The sequence below is a fragment of the Chelonoidis abingdonii genome, chromosome 6 (assembly GCF_003597395.2).
Source record: "Chelonoidis abingdonii isolate Lonesome George chromosome 6, CheloAbing_2.0, whole genome shotgun sequence".
In the NCBI taxonomy this organism is placed as follows: domain Eukaryota; kingdom Metazoa; phylum Chordata; order Testudines; family Testudinidae; genus Chelonoidis; species Chelonoidis abingdonii.
Genome location: NC_133774.1, coordinates 133,953,735 through 133,975,199, shown reverse-complemented (window position 1 = coordinate 133,975,199; position 21,465 = coordinate 133,953,735). Strand labels below are relative to the sequence as shown.

Below are 21,465 nucleotides of genomic sequence, written 5' to 3'. Positions count from 1 at the left end.
TTCTGTCAGCAAATATCTCTTGAAAGGCCCTGGCAAAGCGTGTCACTTTCCCCTCTGGTGCCTGGCCCACACAGAGGGTGACAACCTACTACTACAGTCACTCTATTAGCTCAAGGGGCAGAGGAGCTAAAGATTCCAATCCTGCTGGTGTGCCAAGTGGGTATCAAAATGGTCCCACACGATGGGATTTCTGTTTTCCCAGTTTGTTTTTTAAACCTAGGAAATTACACACAGAACCCCTACATTTAAGGTTGCAAACTCAAGCACTCAGAAGTTAGAAAATGCCAGCATTGGCCTTCACTCATACTCAGCGCACGGTACCGCCCTTGCACTGAATGAGTCAGGCATCTTGGGGGAAAAAACAGTATGTGATCATGTAATTAAAGATTGTATTATAATGCGCACACACACAATGAAGCTGAATAATGGTTTCACAGGCAACCTCAATTTTAACGTTTCCTAACTTATGAGTCCTTGACTTTACAACCTTAAAGTTGTTTTCATGCAGTTCTGTGTGTGTAAGGGCTTACCTACACATGGAGTTATTCAGGGATAGCTATTTGAAAAAGCTTTGGAAGTGGATTAAGCTAAAAAGGAACAAGACACTCTTTTTCCAGAATAAGAATGTCCACATACTGCACTAATCAGGCATTATTAATCCAAATTAACTCAAGTGTAGACAAGCCCTAATTCTATATAGATTCTTAGGCTGTACTGAGTGCTTTCCAGAAGCACATGCCTGAGTTTGAGGATCCTTCTGTAAAGGTTTTTAAAACTGGGCTCTCCAGCTGACAGAAGAGCTCAATTAGAGGATATGGGTTTACAAAATAAATGTGCATGAGGAGTAATCACCGGTCACTACTCCTCATGCAGGAAAATCTCCAGCAAACTGTTTAAGCAGAAGCACAGCAAACTGCAGCTGAACTCTTGCCTGCAAGAAGATGAGAAGCATGAGCATGGTTACAGAGTTAGAGACTGAGTGCTGGTATTTGGAACTGAGCATGGGGCCCCTCCTCCGCCCTCACATATGATTTTATAGCCAATAGGTGGTGAGGGTTATTTGCATATTTCCATTCACATAAGGAGCCTGAAGCAGTGACAGAAAGGGGCTTCTCCTATTCCAGGAGACCTACTGGCACTTTTTGCCCTTAACTTTAGGGAAACTTTGCACTGAGCCGCAGGCTGCACAAACTGCACTCACTTGATTTCCTCTGGACACTGGAAAAGGGAGACATCTGTAGTGATGGCAAGGGGAGCACTGCTGGCAGCCCTGGGCCTGTGGATCCACTACCTCGCTGCTCTCTGTACAGCTACTGCCACGACACAAGCCACTGTCCCAAGTAAGTCTGAGTCCTTGGCGTGGGAGAAACACTGGAAGCTGCAAGACAATATCACTTTTGCAAGCATCAACTGAACTTCTGTTTGTGACTTTATACTAAAGGCGGGAGTGCTGGGGATGTGCACAGGGGAAAGGGGGGCTGCTGGGGACATGCACAGGTGGGTATCAGAGCATGCATGGGGGAGACAAGATTGAGGTGCAGTGGGCATGTACAGGTGGCTGTTGGGGATGTGCATGTCAGAAAGAGAGGAGGTTTGGGGGGGCATGCATGGTGGCACCCAGGGTTATGACTAGAGAGATGCAGGGGGATGTTGGGTGCATGCACAGGAAGGAAAGAAGCATCGGGGCATGCACAAGGGAGGATGTGAGGTGGACAGGAGGGGGTATTTGGGGCATGTACGGAGGAGGGGTGTGGGGCAGGCAGGAGGAGGGTGTGGAGCAGGCAGGAGGTTGTTTGGGGGAGGGTGTGGGGCAGGCAGGAGGAGGGTGTGGGGCATGCACAGGGAAGGCTGTGGGGCAAGTGGGGGTGTTGGGGGCATGGATAGGGTGGCTGTGGGGCAGACAGGCGGGGACTGGGGGCATGCACAGAGGAGGCTGTGGGGCGAGCGGGGGCGTTGGGGGCATGGATAGGGTGGCTGTGGGGCAGACAGGCGGGGACTGGGGGCATGCTGGGGGCATGACACAGAGGAAGGGCTGTGGCGGCCGAAGCGCACTGATGGGCGTCTGGGGGCATGGAATAGGGTGGCCTTGTGGGGCCTAGACAGGGCGGGCCTGGGGCATGCACAGAGGACAGGAGTTGTGGGGCATGGCAGGGGTTAGGCTGTGGGGCGGAGCGTAGGGCGTTCTGGGGGCATGGATAGGGGTGGTGTGGGGCAGACAGGCGGGGACTCAGGGGGCTACTGCACAGAGGAGGCCTCGTGGGGTGCAGAGCGGCACACATCGGGAGTTGGGGGCATGGATAGGGTGGCTGTGGGGGCAGACACTGGCGGGGACTGGGGGCAATGCCACAGAGGAGGGTGTGGGGAGGCAAGGAAGGGAGAGCTGTGGGGCGAGCGGGCCGGGGCGGTTGGAGGCATGGATCAGGGTGGCTTGTGGGCAGACAGGCGGGGACTGGGGCTGCATGCAAGAGCGAAGGCTGTGGGGGCGAGCGGGGGCCCCCCCCCCCCCCCCCCCGTTGGGGGCATGGATAGGGTGCTGGTGATGGCATGACAGAGGCGGGGACTCTTTGGGGGGCATGCACAGCGGAGCTGTGGGGGAGCGGCGGGCGTTGGAGGCATGGATAGGGTGGCTGTGAGGGCAACAGAAGGGGGAGTAGGGGGCATGCACAGCAGGAGGGTGTTGGGGCAGGCAGGGGGAGGCTGTGGGGCGAGCGGCACACACGAGAGACGTTTGGCGGCATGGATACGGGAAGGCTGTAGGGGGAAGACCAGGCGGGGAACTGGGGGCATGCCAGAGGAAGAGCTTGTCGGGGCGAGCGGAGGGCGTTGGCGGGCATGGATAGGGTGGCTGTGGGGCAGACAGGCGGGGAATGGGGGCATGCACAGAGGAGGCTTGTGGGGCCGAGCGGGGTGCGTTGGGGGCATGGATAGGGGTGGCTGTGGGCGCAGACAGGGCAGCGGACTGGGGGCATGCACCCAGAGGAGGGTGTGGCGCAGGCAGGTGAGGGGAGGCTGGTGAGGAGCGAAGCGGCCGGGCGCTTGACGCGGGCATGGAATAAGGGTGGCTGTGGGGCAGACAGGCGGGGACTGGGGGCAAGCACAGAGGAAGGCTGTGGGGCGAGCCGCCGCCCGACCCCGGGCGTTGGGCGCATGGATAGGGGCTCCGGCCCCCTTGTGCGCGGCCAGCCCAGAGTGGGGGCACCCTCCCCGCGGCCGGCCCACAATGCACGCCCACAGGACAGGCCCCCACGTGTGGGCCGCCCACGGCCCAGCCCCGCCGGCCGACCCGGCCTCCCCGGTCCGCGGCGGACCCGCCGGTTGGCCCGCCCTCGGTCCACTAGTGGGGTTGGCTATGGATCAGGGTGGCTGTCGCGGCAGACAGGCGGGGACTGGGGGCATGCACAGAGGAGGCTCGGTGGGCAGGCAGGAGATTGTGGGGCAGGCAGGCCACTGCACGGGGAGGCAGGTGAGGGAGGGCGACCGGCGCGCTCCGGGGAAAGCCCATGGTGCGGGACAGGCCCGGATGGGGACGCCAGTAGCGCGCTGGCCCGCGGGCGCTGGAATGCCCGGCGCCGCGGCCAAGGTCACATCGTGGCCACGCGCGGCGCCGGCCGGCCGCGGCCGGGGCGGCGGGGCCAAGTCCTGCGGCTCGGGCTTGCTCCGGGCGTGGCCGGCCGGGCGGCGCGGGGGCGCGCGGGCCCTGTGCCCGGGGTGCCGGAGCCGCGCGGGCGAGCCAGGCCAGCAGTTGTGCGCCTCGTGCCGGCGCTGCACACACGCGAAAGGGAGACACTGGCCCCTGCCCCCAATGGCTACAGTCCCAGCCGGGAGTTTCCTACACCGCTGTCACAGCTATGAGCCGCTGGAGCCCCTCCTGCTCTGCCCCAGGGAGACGAGAATCAGGCCCCAGCCCTAGGCAGGGCACCTGGGTACTGGCCACTAGGGTCTTCTCCATCTCTGACATGCGGGTGCTGACTGCAAGGAGATGCTTCCAGTAACCAAGCAGGGGACTGGGTTACTTTTTTTTTCACGTGCAATGTGGCATCTGATTGCCCCCTGTTGGTGATAAAGGCATCTCCTGTGTGCTCCTGTCAGACTACTGGCTGGCAGGAGGGGCTCATGACCTCACAGGAGCTGGGTCCTAGTTGTGTGTCTTTATTAGGTGGGTCAAGTGGCCCATCCAGTTGCACAATAGACACAGCTGGAACATCTTGAGCATGTTTTTAAAACAAAAACTAGTTGCAACATGTAATAATGCATTGGCGTTGTAACTAATGCCTTTAAAGAAGATGAAGCAATTGGAGTAAAGTTTGAAGACGAATATAACACATAGTGGAGATATATCTATATATCTATAGCACACACACAACATGGAATGGAAGACTATATCATCTAGGGAATAATAGAATTTCACTAATTTTCACTTTGTTAATCAATAAAACTAGTACACTTTCAACGAAGAAACTTTCAACCAACTCTTCATCAAAGGTGGGAGAGAGAGTAATGCATTTTAAAAATCTAAGCAGTTAGAAAAAAGTTTGGACGTATCTGTTGGAAACCACCAAGTGAAGCTAAGATCATAGCTAGCTATGGCGCAGATCCTCAGCAGTCAGGGCCGCCCTGTTTGCCGCAGGCATTTAGGTGGAGGGAGCTGGCAGGGGGGTGCAGGGAGGGCTACCTGCAGTAAATGGGGGGGGGCAGCACGCAGGGGAACTCCCCGCCCTAGCTCACCCCTGCTCCTCGCACAATCACCCCGAGCACGCCGTGGCCGCTTCACTTCTTCTGCCTCCCAGGAGTGATCGTGCCCGGAGCAGGGGTGAGCTAGGGCCAGAGGGGGTGCCTCAGGACGGAGGGTGGGAGGTGAGGAGCTGCTGCAAGGGGGGTTCCTCAGGGTGAGGAGGAGAGCTGCCAGGGGGGAGGGCGCCTCAGGGCGGGGGTGGAGGGGGGCGCAAGGTGGAAGTTTCGCCTAGGGCACGAAACATCCTTGCACCGGCCCTGTCAGCAGTACTTAGATGCCTAACTGCCTTTGAGGATCTGGGGCTACATTTTTTCTCGTTGACACTTCCTTGGGAAACATTATAAAGAAAATGGATGGAGTGTTAGGGCCACAAGTTGGGTGACTATATCAAGTTGGCAAGAGCAAACGGGACAAATGCCCACTTTTGCCAAAAAAGTCAGAACGGTTGGGACAGAGCTTAAAAAAGGGACTGTCCTGGCCAAAACATGACGTATGGTCACCCTAGGCCACAGCGAAAAGGAATATAGTCTCACTTTGAATCTAATCTTATTCTATCAGTGGTAATTCTAGGGCACCCATCACAATAATAGCTTAGTGGCATAAAATGAGAATTCTCTTCTTTTCCAGAGCAAATTTGTAAACATCATTTTCATTACTATAGCTACTTCCATGCTTTGAAGCCGTTTTGCTTAATGTGTTAGTTCTCCCTAATAATAGATGATGTGGGAACCACTTGTGAGAACATCTCAGATCTAGCCATGCCATGAGCCTGGCTTTCCTTTAAACTCTCATTGAAATCAATGAGTGTTTTAGGAGCAGAGGACAGCAGGATCTGGGCCACAGGAAACATAACGTCTGAATCCTTAAGAAACAATACACAGAGATGTTCAAAGGAAGATTATATTTACAGGGCTAAATTCTGATCTCAGTTTAATCTGTGTAAATCTGGAGTAATTCCATCTAAATCAAAGGAGTTACACTAGTTTACATTAGTGTAAACAACTGAAAAATTTGGTCCCCAGCTTTTAATATTACTTGTAAATTCTGTGTTTGGAATAGCTCTGCCAGAGCTGCTGGTGTATGAACTTTCCAGCAGAATCTTTGGCACTTCTGAGCGGGCATATTGGAGAACTAACTGCATAGTGCAATCATAGGATCCTGTTAGAATTATTATGTATGAGAAAATCTCATATTTGGGAAACTGGCCTGTACTTATACTCCCTTGGGCATCATTATAAAAAGGGCCCTTGTGTTTATTATTGTAGAAGTCTGCTCACAGCTGCACTTTATCATCTTAACACTGTTTTAAAGTGTGATTATTTACAGTGTTTTAGGATGCTAGGACCACTGAGCTTTGTGGATGGTCCTAAAATGTAGGAGAGATGATCCAGTGTGTCTAATGGATGGGAAAGTACCCTCAGTATATTATTTTACAAACATACCAAATGCACTTTAGGGACGCAGTCATTCTACAGGGAATGACTCGGGCTTTGAACCAGTGTGTGCAGACATTTGTGCCCACATGGAGTCCATCTGAGTCCTATGGAGCAATGTGCAAGTGTAGTAGTTAGCCCATGTAATATTTATTGCAGGATTAAGGCCACGGAGTTCTTTCTTCAAGTGTGGGATCAATAAACTAAGCTGAAGCTCTTGCATGCTGTAGTTAAACAATAGCCTGCTTTATAGGTTGTTTTGTGGAGTTGTAACAAACAGTGTGATCCTATTGTATTGTTTAAACCACTCAGATCAAATCAAGCATGATTATTTCTGCAATTTAGTCCTTGCAAAGGTATTTCACTTGTCTGAGTTACAAAACTTTACTTTGTTAGGGAACATGGGCTGATATAGGAAGCTTGGTGAGGTATTCAAGGTGACTGAGACGTGATGTTCTACTGCGCTTTATCAGCTGTAGGACTAGTTATCTTAGCAGAACTCTCACTGTTGTTTGTGTCAATGTTTGAGCATATGTGTGTTAATTTCAATGGAGCTGTGCCAGCCGAGGATCTAACCCATGATATTTTTATGTATCTAACAATTTGAATTTCCACATCTGCATATGTAACATGACGAATGATGAAATTCTTGTTTTTCCAAGATTCCTTCCTTAATCGACAGTTCAAATCCATTGATCCATAGTGAATAATTATTTAGATCTTATGATACTTCATATCCTACACCTACATGGGGTAGGTAGTTCCACTTGCTCAAAATTCAATTCTCTACCCACCCAACAATAGGGATCAATTCAATGAAGGGCACAGTCTTTCTGCCATTGAAGTCAATGGTAATTTTGCCATTGACTTCAGTGGGAACAGGATTGGGTCCATAATGCTCGGTTCTATCCTTCCACTTGAGTCAGGAGCCATTTCAATGTCTATAGAAGTCAATGGGAGTCTTTCCTTTGGCTTCAGTGGGCAACAGCTCAGGCGTAACATCAGTGGAGTTACTGCTGATTTTCACGGCTGCAGTACTGCCAACCTCATGCGGTCAAAAATCACAAATTAATCTCAAAAAATCATGAGCTTGACTTAAAAATCACAAGGATTTTTTAAAAAACAATAAATATTTATTTTGCTTATGGGTGCTTGTGGGCGCACTTGTTTCACTTGTAGATTCCTCCCCACCAAGAGGGCTAGAAAAGTATCCTTTTTAACAAAAGGAAAGTTAAGATTCTCTTGTAGCCTCCTGATTCCAGTGCCAGGGCTTTAAGAAAAACACCAAATATTGTGAGACTTGCGATAAAATCATGAGAATGGGCAACATTGCTAGTGCAATATCAGAAAAGCAAGTTCTTTCTGTGCAGAATCTTCACTTAGCCTGTTATTCATGACACTTCTGCTCCCTTCAATTACAAAAATAAAATAAGAAACAAAACATTGTAGATTGTTATTTTGACTGGCTCCCGGACAAATATTATGGTTAAAATGTGTACAATAAAAAGCCCAGAGTGAATTTCATGGCAAGAAAATTGAGTTTCTTTATAGTGCATCATCCCTACACAGATAACAAATGCCAGAAAATTATACTTGGTATTTAAAAATATGCCTCTAAAAGGTACTGCAGCACTGACTACAATGATATTATTAATGTGCATAAAGCAACATGCATGCTTTCATACCTTGCTGAATCAGGACCATAGCAAATATTAATTTTTAAAAAGGAATAATTTTGCACTGAAGTCACCATTCCCTATAAGGCCTTGTCTAAACACAAAGTTGCACCATCTTACCTAAAATTGGTTGAAAACCTTTGTGTGGATACTCTTCATTTGACTGAAACCTGACTTCTATCAATTTTAGCTTATGTCCATTCTGTGCCAAGTTCAGCTAAATTAATATAAGCCATTTTAAAACAATAAAAGATTGGAGGGGTAATGCAGCAGTTTCACTAAATTGTTTTTAAAACCCACTTTTAGTTAACCTGATGTGAGTTTGTGTATAGACAAAGCTACGGTTCTTTGGCTCTGTGTAAGAACTCAACGGTTAAAACCCTGCATCAAAATTTCCTTGCAGCTAGTTTACAAATATGAAACTAAAGTGGTGTGATGAGATTTTCTTCTCTTTATGGTTCCTACAATCATTATGCCTTCAAGAAAAGGTAATATTATTCAAACTAATTTTGTGCTGGTAGAACAAGATATTGCTTTTATCCTTTGAACAGGGGCACAAATTGAACTGGCAAATTTTAGTTTTCTGAGTGGCTATACATGGCTGTTTAATAATGTGTCTTAGCTGGGCCTACTTTTAGCCCATAGACCTTCTTTGTTATTTTAAAGCAGTATGTAGTCCAAATATATTTAAGCACTGTTCAGCAAGGGAGATTTAGGTTAGATATTAGAAAAGATTTTCCTAACTATAAGGATAGTCAAGTACTGGAATAGGTCACCAAGGAACGTTGGGGAATCTCCTTCATTGGAGGTTTTTAAGGATAGGTTAGACAAACACTTCTCAGGAATGGTCTAGATATACTTGGTCCTGTCTCAGTATGTGGTGAAGGACTAGATGACCTCTTGAGGTCCTTTGCAGCCTATATTCAGTGTGTGTGTGGTGTATATGAATGAATGTGTGTACATATACATGCATGCTGAAATTGCAGATTCTAAATGGTCGGAAGGGGGAAAGAATTGTAATTGTAGTGAATTCTTGTTTTAAAATGTGAGTTGCAGCCAAATCATCTTATGCTGTGATCTAATCAGATTTTGCATGCCAAACAAAGGGAGGTTAGGCCAGTACTCAAGGAAGACCTCCAATAAATACCTCAGAACAGCAGGAAGTAATTACTGGTGACTCACACATACATAATATATGCTGAGTAAGTAACTACCTGGTGTACCTTGCAGCTGGAGATGCTGCTCTTCAGCGAAGTCCCTGACCATTTGTGGCCACTAAAGAGTCCATGGCACTTATTGTAAGTACAGGGTTGCTAATCCTGGCAGTCTAGATGAATCGCTATTCATTTTGACTTCCTAGATCTCCCCTGCAATTTCAGCTGGACATAGTACCACCTTAGTAACCTCCTCTGACCAGTGGCTCATGGCTTTGCATGGTTACATGGTTGATGTGGTCACAGAGGTGACTGCATTTCAGTGGTGGATGAAATGGTCCCTATGTATAAAGGTGTTTTATGAGGCTGAATTAATGGATATTGGTAAAGCACTTTGAGCTCCTCCAATGAAAGGTGCTATAGAAATGCAAACTCTTCTTGTTAATAATCACATACACGTCAATGTAAAAGCATTCCTGGGAGTTAAGTGTGTTACAAACTAGAGGGTCTGTTCCATGCAGTATGGTAGCAGTGTCAGCCCCAGGATATTAGAGCGAAGGTGTATGAGGTAATATCTTTCTTTTAGAGGGTATACTCTCAGCTACTCAGAAATAATAGTCTATGTATTGAAATGGACACACTATTAAGCAGATGCCAGTTTAGTCTATATTTTGGATGATTATCAAATAGTCTTAATGCAGTGGGGAATTGCCATGTAGTAGCTAAATACAAAGAAAATAGTATAAAGGGAATGCAGCTGGATTATTCTTGTTTGCCTTCGTGTATGAAACAGGACCTTACACATGCAAAGTCTTTATGAGGTTCTGTGCATTTCATAGTTGAAAGCTGCTTTTATTCCTTTTTAAGACTTTATTGAGTCATCACTGAGTGGAAAGTTAAACAGTTTGATGTTTAACTAAGAACTATTCAGCCTTCAGGGCTTTCTCTCTATGGGTAGAAGAAAAATTATCCCAGTTACTCTAAGGCTGTTTTTCAGAAAGAAGGTAATAGATTAAAGAGTTAATTAACATTTGTGGTGAGAGTGAGAAGTTCTGAATGGGCTGTATATGGGGTGGGAGGGGAAGAAATCCCCAAAGGCAGCAATTTATAAGGAATAGATATAGTCAGGCCTACACTAGAAACTTTTACTGGTACTGCAATGTCATTTAGGGGGTGTGACTTTTATTTCTTTATTTATTGCCAGTTTCAGGGCCGGCTCCAGCTTTTTTGCCACCCCAAGCGGCGAAGAAGGAAGGGGGGGGAAGTAAAATCACGATTGGTAGCACTTCGGCGGCAGCTCTACCACGCTCCTTCATTCTTTGGCGGCAATTCAGCGGCTGGTCCTTCCCTCCAAGAGAGACTGAGGGACCCGCCGCTGAATTGCTGCCGAAGACTTGGATGTGCCGCCCCTTCCGATTGGCCGCCCCAAGCATCTGCTTCCTGAACTGGTGCCTGGAGCTGGCCAGTGTGCAAATGTCAAGTGCCCTAGTGTAGACAGTACTGTTGGCATGAAAGTGCTTTTGCCCATATAGCTAATATTGCTGTATCGTTGTTTATTTGTGATGCTGGATGCTAACATGCACAGTAACGGTTACGTTTTGTTTGCAGGACTTCAGAGCACATGCAATACTAACAGTTTAGGCCTCAGTTCAAGAAGGTAATTTAAGCATAGGTAAAACTTTAAGCACATGAGGAATCCAATTAACTTCAGTGCATCTACTCAAGTGCTTAAATTTAGGCACTTGCTTAATTAAATTGCCTTATTCAGCAAGGTAACTGAACACAAAAGGTTGAGTTTTAAATCAATGAAGCATATATAATACGTGGAATTACATATATAATACATGAAATTTACAGAATGACAATATTGAAAAATATAGATACCAGGCAGGAAATATTCTCATATTCTTAACATCTTCCTTCCAGAAAATCAACTTTTTGTCATGGAAAAAAATCAAGCAAAAATGGCCATTATTTGTGTGTGTCTTGCAAAATGCCATACTTTGTATCTTTGTGTTCCCTCTGGGTCTGAGCATTTAATGATTATATTCCCAGAACTCTGTGAAATCCTGCTGCAAATGGTGCCAGTAAACAAACTGGTAAACAGAACTGAGCAGTATTGGCTTTTGCTGGGTTGAGAAGAGGAGAAATCAATATTTGCTAAAAAGAAATCTGCCAACTAAGGCCCCAGTTCAGCAAAGCATTTATGCACATGTCTAGATACATCTCTGTTCAGCAAAACCTGTAGTTAATCACAAGCTGAAGTGCTTTGCTGAGAATAAGGATGGCCTGGATACATCAGGCCCTAAAAAGGGGAAGAAATATTGGTTTCTAGTTTTTAGGAGAGTATTCTAAACGGAGGAAATACCATTATAAAAGTGTATGGTTTTTATACTACACTGAGTGTGAAATCCAAATAGCACTCACTTTCCTCCTTCCTCTTGTCATAAAAATGAAAAACAATTTATAGTTTTTTTCTGAAAGCAGAGGAATTTCTCCAAGAAAGAGCTGCTCATTGCATGCATAGCCCTTTCTCCTTCCCTAGAATGGAGTGGCTTTTCTTAGAAGGTTGGTTATCAGATTGTCTGCCGTAATATTGCCTTTGAAACATGGGCTTCTGTTTCGTTGGCTCACTTTTAATCCCCAAGGCTGCCTTTTGACCTTCCCTCTTGCTTTTTATTTTAGTCAGAACAAACCCAGACACCAACATGGAATAAAAGCATGGATGAGTTTGCTGCTACTCATTAATTACTGAAGTATCAGTTTGTTATTGCTTAAGTGATTTTCATCAAAGCTGAAATTATGGGGAAGACACATCATCAATACTATGAAGCTTATTAGGAACTCATTGATTTCTCCCTCTTCCCCCACCCCTCAATTTGAAACCTTTGGGCATTTCTTCATAATCCAGTGCTAACTGCTTTTCACATGCACCAGTTTTATCTCTTCTATTACTGGATTAAAATAGAACCCTAAAATAAACACATACTCCTATAATTGGTCAGTTTCTACTGTCCTTGTTCTGGCAGGGAAATGGGCCTTAGAGTAGGGTGAAATTGATTTTACCTTGTCTTCTGACATCTTTAGATCTGTGAGGATCAAAAGGTTTGGTTTCTTTATTATGCATCTTCCTCAACCTGTTTTAATACCTGTTTCCAATATACTGTCTCCACTATAGGAAGCACCATAGAAACAAAGAGAGACTTTGAGGGGATCAAGAGCAAATTTTCTTTAAGGACAGCTGATGAACCTGATGATGACATCTGCTACTTGGTCCCTGGTCAAGAAGACACTGTGGCACGATGCAACTTCAACCATACCAGTAAAACCTTTGTGGTGATCCATGGATGGACGGTAAGAGGAAACTTCTCCTGGAGCTGAGCTGCAGTCAGAACTGCTATTGATGTCAGTGGGAGCTCCACACACACAGAGCGACTGCAGTGTCAGGCCCTGTAGTGAGTTACTTGCATAAGCCTGGTGCATTTCAGTGCCATCCACTGAAATGCACTGAAACTTTAGCCCGTGGCAGACGTGTGTTTACAGTAAAAAAGGGTTTTACTTTCCGCATTGTATGGCTCCTTCAGCACTATATGTATGTGCAGCATCTAACCCAGTGATGAGCCAGTCTCAGCTGAGGCTTCTAGGTGCTACTGCAATAAATAACAATGTGAAATCTCTTTTCAGGTCACTGGAATGTATGAGAGCTGGGTCCCAAAGCTGGTGGATGCTCTGTATAAGAGAGAACCCGACTCTAATGTCGTCGTTGTAGATTGGCTAAGTCGTGCCCAGCAGCATTATCCAGTATCTGCTGCCTACACTAAACTGGTGGGAAAGGATGTAGCAATATTTATTGACTGGATGGAGGTAAGCACTTGTACAGAGGGCTAGATCACTTGGATTGTGGAGGTGCTAGGAGTTAGACTAGTTTAACGGTACAGTTTAGTTTGTTCTATCTCCATTCTAGATTTCTTTCAAGAGGAACTTCAGGCCATTCAGAAAGTGAGTGTGATTTTTCTAGCCAAAGATTTAATAATGGAGGCAAAACTAGGTACATGTTCTTCGTGGCTCGCACACACACGTCTGAACTGCTTTGGAGAGATCACAACTGGAAGAGTGTGTGTTCATTTGTAGTCATTTCAACAGTAGAAAGATTCTGATGAACCAGCGGGAATTCAGAGAGGAATAGAAAGGGATGGAGGGATTGAATTATCAGGAAAAGTTAAAAGAATTGAAGTACAGGTTTCCTAGAAGACAATGAAGGCAGGGCACATGGTAAGAGGAACTGACATTGGTGCAGACCAATGGTCTAAAGTTAGGCACCTAAATCTATACTTGGGACTGATTTCATAGTTGCTGAGCAACCCCAGTACACAATGAAGTCCACAAAGTCTGACTGGGGCAAGAAGGAGAATGCCATCCCTCGGGGGGCATGGGGCCCAGGACAAATCAGCCTCCTTGCTAGTCTCCTCAGCTTCCGTCCAGCACGCCCCCACCGTCTGCTGCTCTCCTCCTCACCGTCTGCCCTGTTCGCTTCCTCATCCCGCTTACCCTTTCACCTCCCCTTACTGCCTGCCTCCTCACCCCCTCCCGCCTGCTCATCTCCCTGTTAGCCTCCTCATCCCGCTTACCTTCTCACCTCCCCTTGCTGCCTGCCTCCTCACCCCCTCCTGCCAGCTTGCCTCCCCACTTGCCTCCTCATCCCGCTTGACTTCCCGCCTCACCTTGCCACCCGCCTCCTCGCCTGAATATCAGGACTGATCGTACATCGGCTGGGACACAGGACAAAGGGCTAGATATCTGGACAGTCTGATTTTTATCAAAGCCCAGGGCGGCTGCCCCGATTTGCCCTACCCAAGGGACAGCTCTGAATCGGGCATATTGAGTCCCTGAACAATACTGAGCTACTGCCCAGCATCTTGTTTGATGGAGGCCAATACCACATGCCTCGGGAGAAGTTGCAAGAAACCCCATAGTTGGATAATTAAGAATCTCTTCCTAAGTCCCATCTGTCAGTGGTGAGCTTATGTCCTGAAGCATAAGTGTTTATATACATAAAATGTCTTAATCCTCTCTGCCCACATATCTACACCAGTGACACCATCACAGGACCTAATCAGATCAGCCATACCATCACTGGTTCATTCACCTGCACATCCACCAATGTAATATACGCCATCATATGCCAGCAATGCCCCTCTGCTGTGTACATCGGCCAAACTGGACAGTCACTACGGAAAAGGATAAATGGACACAAATCAGATATCAGGAATGGCAATATACAAAAACCTGTAGGAGAGCACTTCAACCTCCCTGGCCACACTATAGCAGACCTTAAGGTGGCCATCCTGCAGCAAAAAAACTTCAGGACCAGACTTCAAAGAGAAACTGCTGAGCTTCAGTTCATCTGCAAATTTGACACCATCAGCTCTGGACTAAACAAAGACTGTGAATGGCTTGCCAATTACAGAACCAGTTTCTCCTCCCTTGGTTTTCACACCTCTACTGCTAGAACAGGGCCTCACCCTCCCTGACTGAACTAACCTCGTTATCTCTAGCTTGCTTGCTAGCATATATATACCTGCCCCTGGAAATTTCCACTACCTGCGTCTGACGAAGTGGGTATTCACCCACGAAAGCTCATGCTCCAAAACGTCTGTTAGTCTATAAGGTGCCACAGGATTCTCTGCTGCTTCTGCAACTTTGGATATTCTCATTATCTATCTAAATGTCTAAGGCCGTGACTTCACTGGGGAAAAGGGGTATTCTTAAATCACGTTCACTAACACAAGATAAAATCCTAGTAAAAAGGCAGTTTGGAGTCTTCACATGAGTTAGCAGGTCAGGATCAGAACCCCGCTACCCGTAGGCTAATTCCACTCCTTGGGGAAGGGGTTTCAGAAGCACTTGGTGCTCAAAAGCTGACCTGCTCTCCTCCCATTGATGTCGTGGCCAATGCTGAGTGCTTTTGAAAGTCCCCCCTACACCTTTTTAAAACCCCATTAAGATTTTAGACTCAGCAATCCGTTGTTCTTGTATTATAACAATAGTCTACCAATATCGGAAAGGCAGAAGGAGTGGGGGTTTTTATTGTAGGGTGGTACTAGGGGACAAGGCTAAGAAAAGTAAAATCTAGGATAAATAGCAGGAGACATTTCTTCGTGGTAAAATCTCTTAAACTATGGAATAGCCTCCTAAGTGCCAAGTGGAAACTCCTCACCTGGGACAGGTTAAACTAGACTGGACAAAGCACCAGAAAATATAGCATAGGGAACAATGCTACTATGGTATCAGGGTAGTGCTGTGATTCGTATGAAAATCAATTATGGGATATGTGCACAGCTCACCCTCTCTGAGCTGGGCAGTGATGAGAGCAGCATATATGAGGTCAGCCTTGCTTGACATTAATTTTCTTTAGGAGAAGATTTTCAAAAGCACAAATGGGAGTGAAGTGCCCAACTCCCAATGACTTTCACTGGGAGTCTGTCTGCCTTTGTGCCTTTGAACTATAGAACCACAGGGTTAGGAGGGACCGCAAGGGTCATCTTGTCTAGCCCCCTAAATCTGCATTTAATCTTTTACATGGCACCTAATCCTGTCCCCACTGAAATAAATGTCAAACCATATTGTCTTCAGTGAGGGACTGAGTAGGTTTACAGTAAATGCAATTTTTCAGATACTTTTTCTGTCAATTGTTTTGGTTTTGCACCCTTGGAATTTAAACTTTTTTTTTTTTTTTTTTTTTTTACATCTTCCATAGGAACAATTCAATTACCCACTCGACAACCTCCATTTGCTGGGCTATAGTCTTGGTGCCCATGCTGCTGGGATTGCTGGAAGTCTGACCAAAAAGAAGATTAACAGGATCACGGGTAAGAAAAACCCTGCTATGCGGTTTGTGCGCTCACAGAGAGAGAATGGGGGAGCCTGTTTCTCCCCTGGCTTGAATATTACCTTCTTCTTGAAATTTGGTTTGGTTTTAGCTAGGGCTGTTCATTAACCACAGTTAACTCATGCGATTAACTCAAAAAAATTAATCGTGATTTTAAAAATTAATTGTGATTAATCGCAGTTTTAATCACACTGTTAAAAATAGACTACCAATTGAAATTATTAAATATTTTAGATGTTTTTCTACAGTTTCATATATATTCTGCGTTGCAAATGAAATCAGTGTATATAATTTTTTATTACAAATATCTGCCCTGTGAAAAACAAAAGAAATAGTATTTTTCAATTCACCTCATACAAGTACTGTAGTGCAATCTCTTTGTCCTGAAAGTGCAATTTACAAATGTAGATTTTATTTTTGTTACATAACTGCACTCAAAAACATAACATTGTAAAACTCAAAGCCTACAAGTCTCATAGACTCATAGGTCAGAAGGGACCAATATGATCATCTAGTCTGACCTCCTGCACAAGGCAGGCCACAAAACCCTGCTCAGTCCTACTTCTTGTTCAGCCAATTGCTCAGACAAACAATTTTGTTTACATTTACAGAAGATACTGCTGCCCACTTCTTATTTACAATGTCATCAGAAAGTGAGAACAGGCATTTTCATGGCACTTTTGTAGCCGGCGTTGCAAGGTATTTACATGCCAGATATGGTAAACATTCGTATGCCCCTTTATCCTTCGGCCACCATTCCAGAGGACATGCTTCCATGCTGATGACGCTCGTTAAAAAAATAATGCTTTAATTAAATTTGTGACTGAACTTCTTGGGGGAGAACTGTATGTCTCCTGCTCTGTTTTAGCCGCATTCTGCTATATATTTCGTGTTATAACAGTCTCAGATGATACCCAGCACATGTTCATTTTAAGAACAGTTTCACTGCAGATTTGACAAAATGCAAAGAAGGTACCAATGTGAGATTTCTAAAGATAGCTACAGAACCCAAACCACCAAAAAAAAAAAATCAACCTTCTGTTGGTGGCATCTGACTCAGATAATGAAAATGAACATGCATCGGTCTGCACTACTTGGGATTGTTATTGAGCAGAATCTGTCATCAGCATGGAGGCATGTCCCCTGGAATGGTGGTTGAAACATGAAGGGACCATATGACTCTTTAGGTCATCTGGCACGTAAATATCTTGCAACGCTGACTACAACAGTGCCATGTTTGCAAACTTTCAGGTGACACTGTAAACAAGAAGCAGGAGGCATTATCTCCTGCAAATATAAACAACTTTGTTTATCTTAGCAATTGACTGAACAGGAAATATGACTGAGTGAGCTTGGAGGCTCTAAAATTTTACATTGTTTTATTTTCAAATGTAGTTATTTTTTGTATATAATTCTACATGTGTAAGTTCAACTTGCATGATAAAGAGATTGCATTTTAGTACTTGTATTAGGTGACTTGAAAAATACTATTTTTTGTTTTTTTACAGTGCAAATCAAAAATAAATATAATCCAAAAAATGTAATAAAAATACATATAAATAGTCTGCTGTACTCTTTTTGTATTCTGTGTTGTAGCTGAAATCAATATATTTGAAAATGTAGAAAATATCCAAAAATATTTAAATGTATTCAGTTATGACACTGCGATTAATCACATGATTAATACGATTAATTTTTTTATCGCTTGATAGCCCTAGTTTTAGCAATAGTGATTGTGCCTGTGTTTTATGCCTTTTATTGTTGAGTTGTGAGGTCTATAGTGATTATTGATTTGTGTGATGATAGGCCCTACAGGCCTGAGCCCCACTGCGCTAGGCGTGGTACTTTGACCTAAGCAGGCAGGAAAACCCCCAGTTTGTCTGTGGGTCTGTCTTCACTGCAGAGCTAGCTCAGGCTGTTACACTGATATTGCCTCTAATCTCCTTCCTGTCCACCTGCAGAGTTTTTTGTGTTGCTTTAAACCCAGGTTGGTCTGCCCTGCTGGGGCTATTGGCTAGATCACAAGTGCTGCTTTGACTTGGGTTGGTAACCCATCCACTTTGTAGTGAGGACCCAGGTTAACTCACTCGAGTGCTGATAGTCCTCCAGTGCCTTCCCACAATTCCTTTTTCCTTCCTCCCCCACTTATGCCTAGAAAGACAGAACACACTTCTCACAATTCACTAGGAGAGAATTGTAGAGCAGCTCAATTCATTACAACACAAAGAATCATGGGATATGCCCCCAGAACCCTAGTGTTCCCCCTAGGTGAGTGCAGCACTATACCAGTGAGGACACAGTAACTTGGGTAGAGTATTGCAGTGTTGATGCTCACACCAAGGTGAAGCTAACCCCAGTGTTCAGACCCAGGTGCTGAGCCCCTGATTTAAACTTAGAACTGCCCTAGCAACCGTTAACCATCTGTTTTAGACACGTTTGCCATTATGTTATGGGAATTTGCACAGTAAGGGAAGTGGATGTAAGTGTCACAACTAAGGCTTTTATTTACTGTTAGAGCAGGTCACTTTTTTGACTTTTGAAATTGATGCAATTTTTGAAATTTGAAATTTCTTTAAAAATCAGGAAAACTGACAATGATTATTTTCATTATTCATGTTCCCCGCCCCCCATACACAACTGTTTTCATACCAGCAGGTGAGCTGGTTGAAATATTTAAATTTTTTTGACATTTTGAATTTTTAAAACGTCAGGTTTTTTTCAAAATCTGGAAAAAATGGGAAAACCATTTTGAGAAAAGTAATTTTTTTCTTCACCAGCTATAAATACTGAAAACCTGTAAGAGTTAAACTGCCTTATTTCTTTATGCATCTTTTATATACACCATATTCTGTGTAATGATAGTGAAGCTTTAATGTCTGTATTTAATACTTTAGCATACATGAATGTGTGCTTTCATTAATGTACTTAAGGAGCTGATAATGCACACAAAACAACTTTCAAACTAAGGCTCCCCAAACTTGGGGACTGTAACACAGATTACATCAGTTTCATCCATTGGTTTGAATTTTTTCCCTCCCATGAAGGTTTAGATCCAGCTGGACCTAACTTTGAATATGCTGAAGCAACCACGCGCCTCTCCCCGGATGATGCTGATTTTGTCGATGTCCTACACACCTACACCAGGGGGTCTCCAGATCGCAGCATTGGGATACAGAAGCCTGTTGGGCATATTGACATCTACCCAAATGGAGGAGGCTTCCAGCCAGGCTGTAATCTAGGTGAAGCTCTGCGCCTGATTGCAGAAAAAGGCCTTGCAGGTAAGGCTAGTTTGGAAAGAGAAGGCTAACATCTGCCCAAGTGATCTTGGGGTGGAGTGGGAGGGACTTCCAACAGCACCTAAGGGCCAGGCTACATTGCAGCTGGAAGTGTGAGTTCCAGCTCAGGTAGACATACATATGCCAGCGTTGATTGAGCTAGCATGCTAAAAATAGCAGTGTTGTCATGTCTATGTGGGCCCTGGGATGGTCTAGCTGGCCCAAGTAAGTACCTAGGGTCCTGGATGGGACTGTACTTGGGCAACTCGTCTGTCCTGCCACCTGCGCCGCTGCAGCTATGCTGCTATTTTTATTGAGCAAGCTTAATCAAAACTAGCACACTACATCTACCCGGGCTGCTAATTGCTCCTCCTGCTCCAGCCTAGGTGGACCCTTAGTTACTTAGGAGCATAAATCCTACTGAAAGTCAATGGGACTGGTGCTCCGTAGGCACTTGTGACAATCCCCCCACAAGGCCCTCATCTCAAATAGATTGTTTTATCACTGGTAACTCTGACTGGGTAATCTGATTCTCTTCCTTCAAAGATGTGGATCAACTGGTGAAGTGCTCTCACGAACGCTCCATCCACCTCTTCATTGACTCCCTCTTGTACGAAGACAAGCCAAGCCTGGCCTACCGCTGCAACACAAAGGAAACCTTTGAGAAGGGGCTGTGTCTGAGCTGCAGGAAGAACCGCTGCAACAATCTGGGCTATACAGTCAACAAAGTGAGAGCCAAGAGAAACAGCAAAATGTATTTGAAGACTCGCTCTCAGATGCCCTATAAAGGTAGGTGGCAACTGTTTCATTGTGGAAAAGCGATTTTTGTTCATGCTGCATTGTGTGGGAGGAGAATGATGATCATGCTTCTTTGCAAACTGAGATCAGGAGACGCTGAGCTATTGAAGATCTTTGAGATTTTCTCTTAAGGAGAGGAGGGCGGGGAAACTGATGTAACACAGTGTTAAGGATCCAAAGGGAAAAGGTCCTATCTTGTCTAGTGTAGTCAGTAACTCTGCTTGGAACAGTCTGACTCTGAATTTTTCCATCTCTTTCTTTTCCAAACTGTTGCTGGAAAAACTAAAAGCAAACCAAAGTGCGGCAAGTGACTTGTTCTGAGATGTGCAGGCATCAAACTCACACTCTGTAGAGTAATGCCTGTGCCAAAGCCTGCCACTGCAAGACATATACTTTTTTTTTTCTAATTGCCACCGTGGCTGGTCTGAAAAGGAAATTGCTGGAAAGAATCTGAAAGCTTTCAGCCAGGGACGAACTGTTAAAGGTAGATGGCTTGCTAGGTCAGCCTAGTAGCATTAACAGTAACATATGAAGGACCCAAGTATGGCTGTGCCACAAGCACTGAGTAAGGAGCAGCAAGAAGCTGCACTACTCCAGAAGTAAACCAAGGACAAGCGGTACTCCAAGTTTCTCTGGTGCTGCCAGTGTTGGAACAGTGGTCAGACTGGAATTTGTGGGTGTTTACAGTGCAGTGGTGATTCACTGAACCAGTTACAACAAACTTCACAGGGACTTTTTGCACAAGAAAGAACTACTCCTTTGAGTCTGGGTGTGCAGGGTTAGCCCCAGCACTGAGACACATGAACTTTCCCCATGAAATGACACCAAGCCAGCACTGAAGCCCCAGCAAACAATTTATATTGCCATTCCAATGCCAAGCAGTAAATAACCCTGAAGTATTTGATTCTGCCATCCTTGCTCCTGTTAAATAATCCTTAACACAAGAGAGTCCCCTTGATGTCTGTGGAATTACTCACATAACAAAGGGCTAGTCAGCTTGAGCAAGAGTGGCAGATCCACACCAGGGTTTTGCCAAACTGTCAGATTTGCTGGTCTCTCTCTCTCTCTCTCTCTCTGCAGGCTGTTCGTAATGATGAATTTTCCTTTTTTGTTTCTTCCTCCACCCAGTCTTTCATTACCAGGTCAAGGTCCATTTTTTTGGAAAGGTGAATGTGACCAAGACAAATCAGCCATTCCTGGTCTCTTTGTATGGCACGGCCGATGAGAGCAAGAACATTGCTTTGATACTGTGAGTATCAACGGAAATCCAGACAAGCACAAGTACAACCCACTGCTCAGGCTGTCTCCTGCTAGGCTTGAACCACAGAGGGTATGAATCTATTGCAGCCCAAACTAAAGAACCTAGCTCTCTAGCACAAGCAGTAGAGACTTATGCTTTGAGCTCTTGTGGTTCAAATCTGGCTCAGATAGCAACTGTCAGCCGTGCATTACTGAGGGTACGTCTACACTGCACGATTATTTCGAATTAGCTTAAACCGATATTACAA

At 45.4% G+C, this 21,465-nt stretch overlaps 1 protein-coding gene across 1 annotated transcript in view; it reads left to right on the top strand.

Annotated features, from left to right (window-relative positions):
• The first annotated feature begins 1,072 nt into the window (after positions 1 to 1,072).
• The window catches only part of LPL (lipoprotein lipase), a 29,526-nt gene continuing 9,133 nt past the window's right edge, over positions 1,073 to 21,465 (top strand). The window contains exons 1-7 of the mRNA XM_032763545.2: positions 1,073 to 1,340; positions 12,174 to 12,349; positions 12,680 to 12,859; positions 15,753 to 15,864; positions 18,929 to 19,162; positions 19,706 to 19,948; positions 21,086 to 21,206. Coding sequence (XP_032619436.1) covers positions 1,244 to 1,340; positions 12,174 to 12,349; positions 12,680 to 12,859; positions 15,753 to 15,864; positions 18,929 to 19,162; positions 19,706 to 19,948; positions 21,086 to 21,206 — 1,163 coding nt within the window. The 5' untranslated portion in view covers positions 1,073 to 1,243. The remainder of the gene's footprint in view (positions 1,341 to 12,173; positions 12,350 to 12,679; positions 12,860 to 15,752; positions 15,865 to 18,928; positions 19,163 to 19,705; positions 19,949 to 21,085; positions 21,207 to 21,465) is intronic.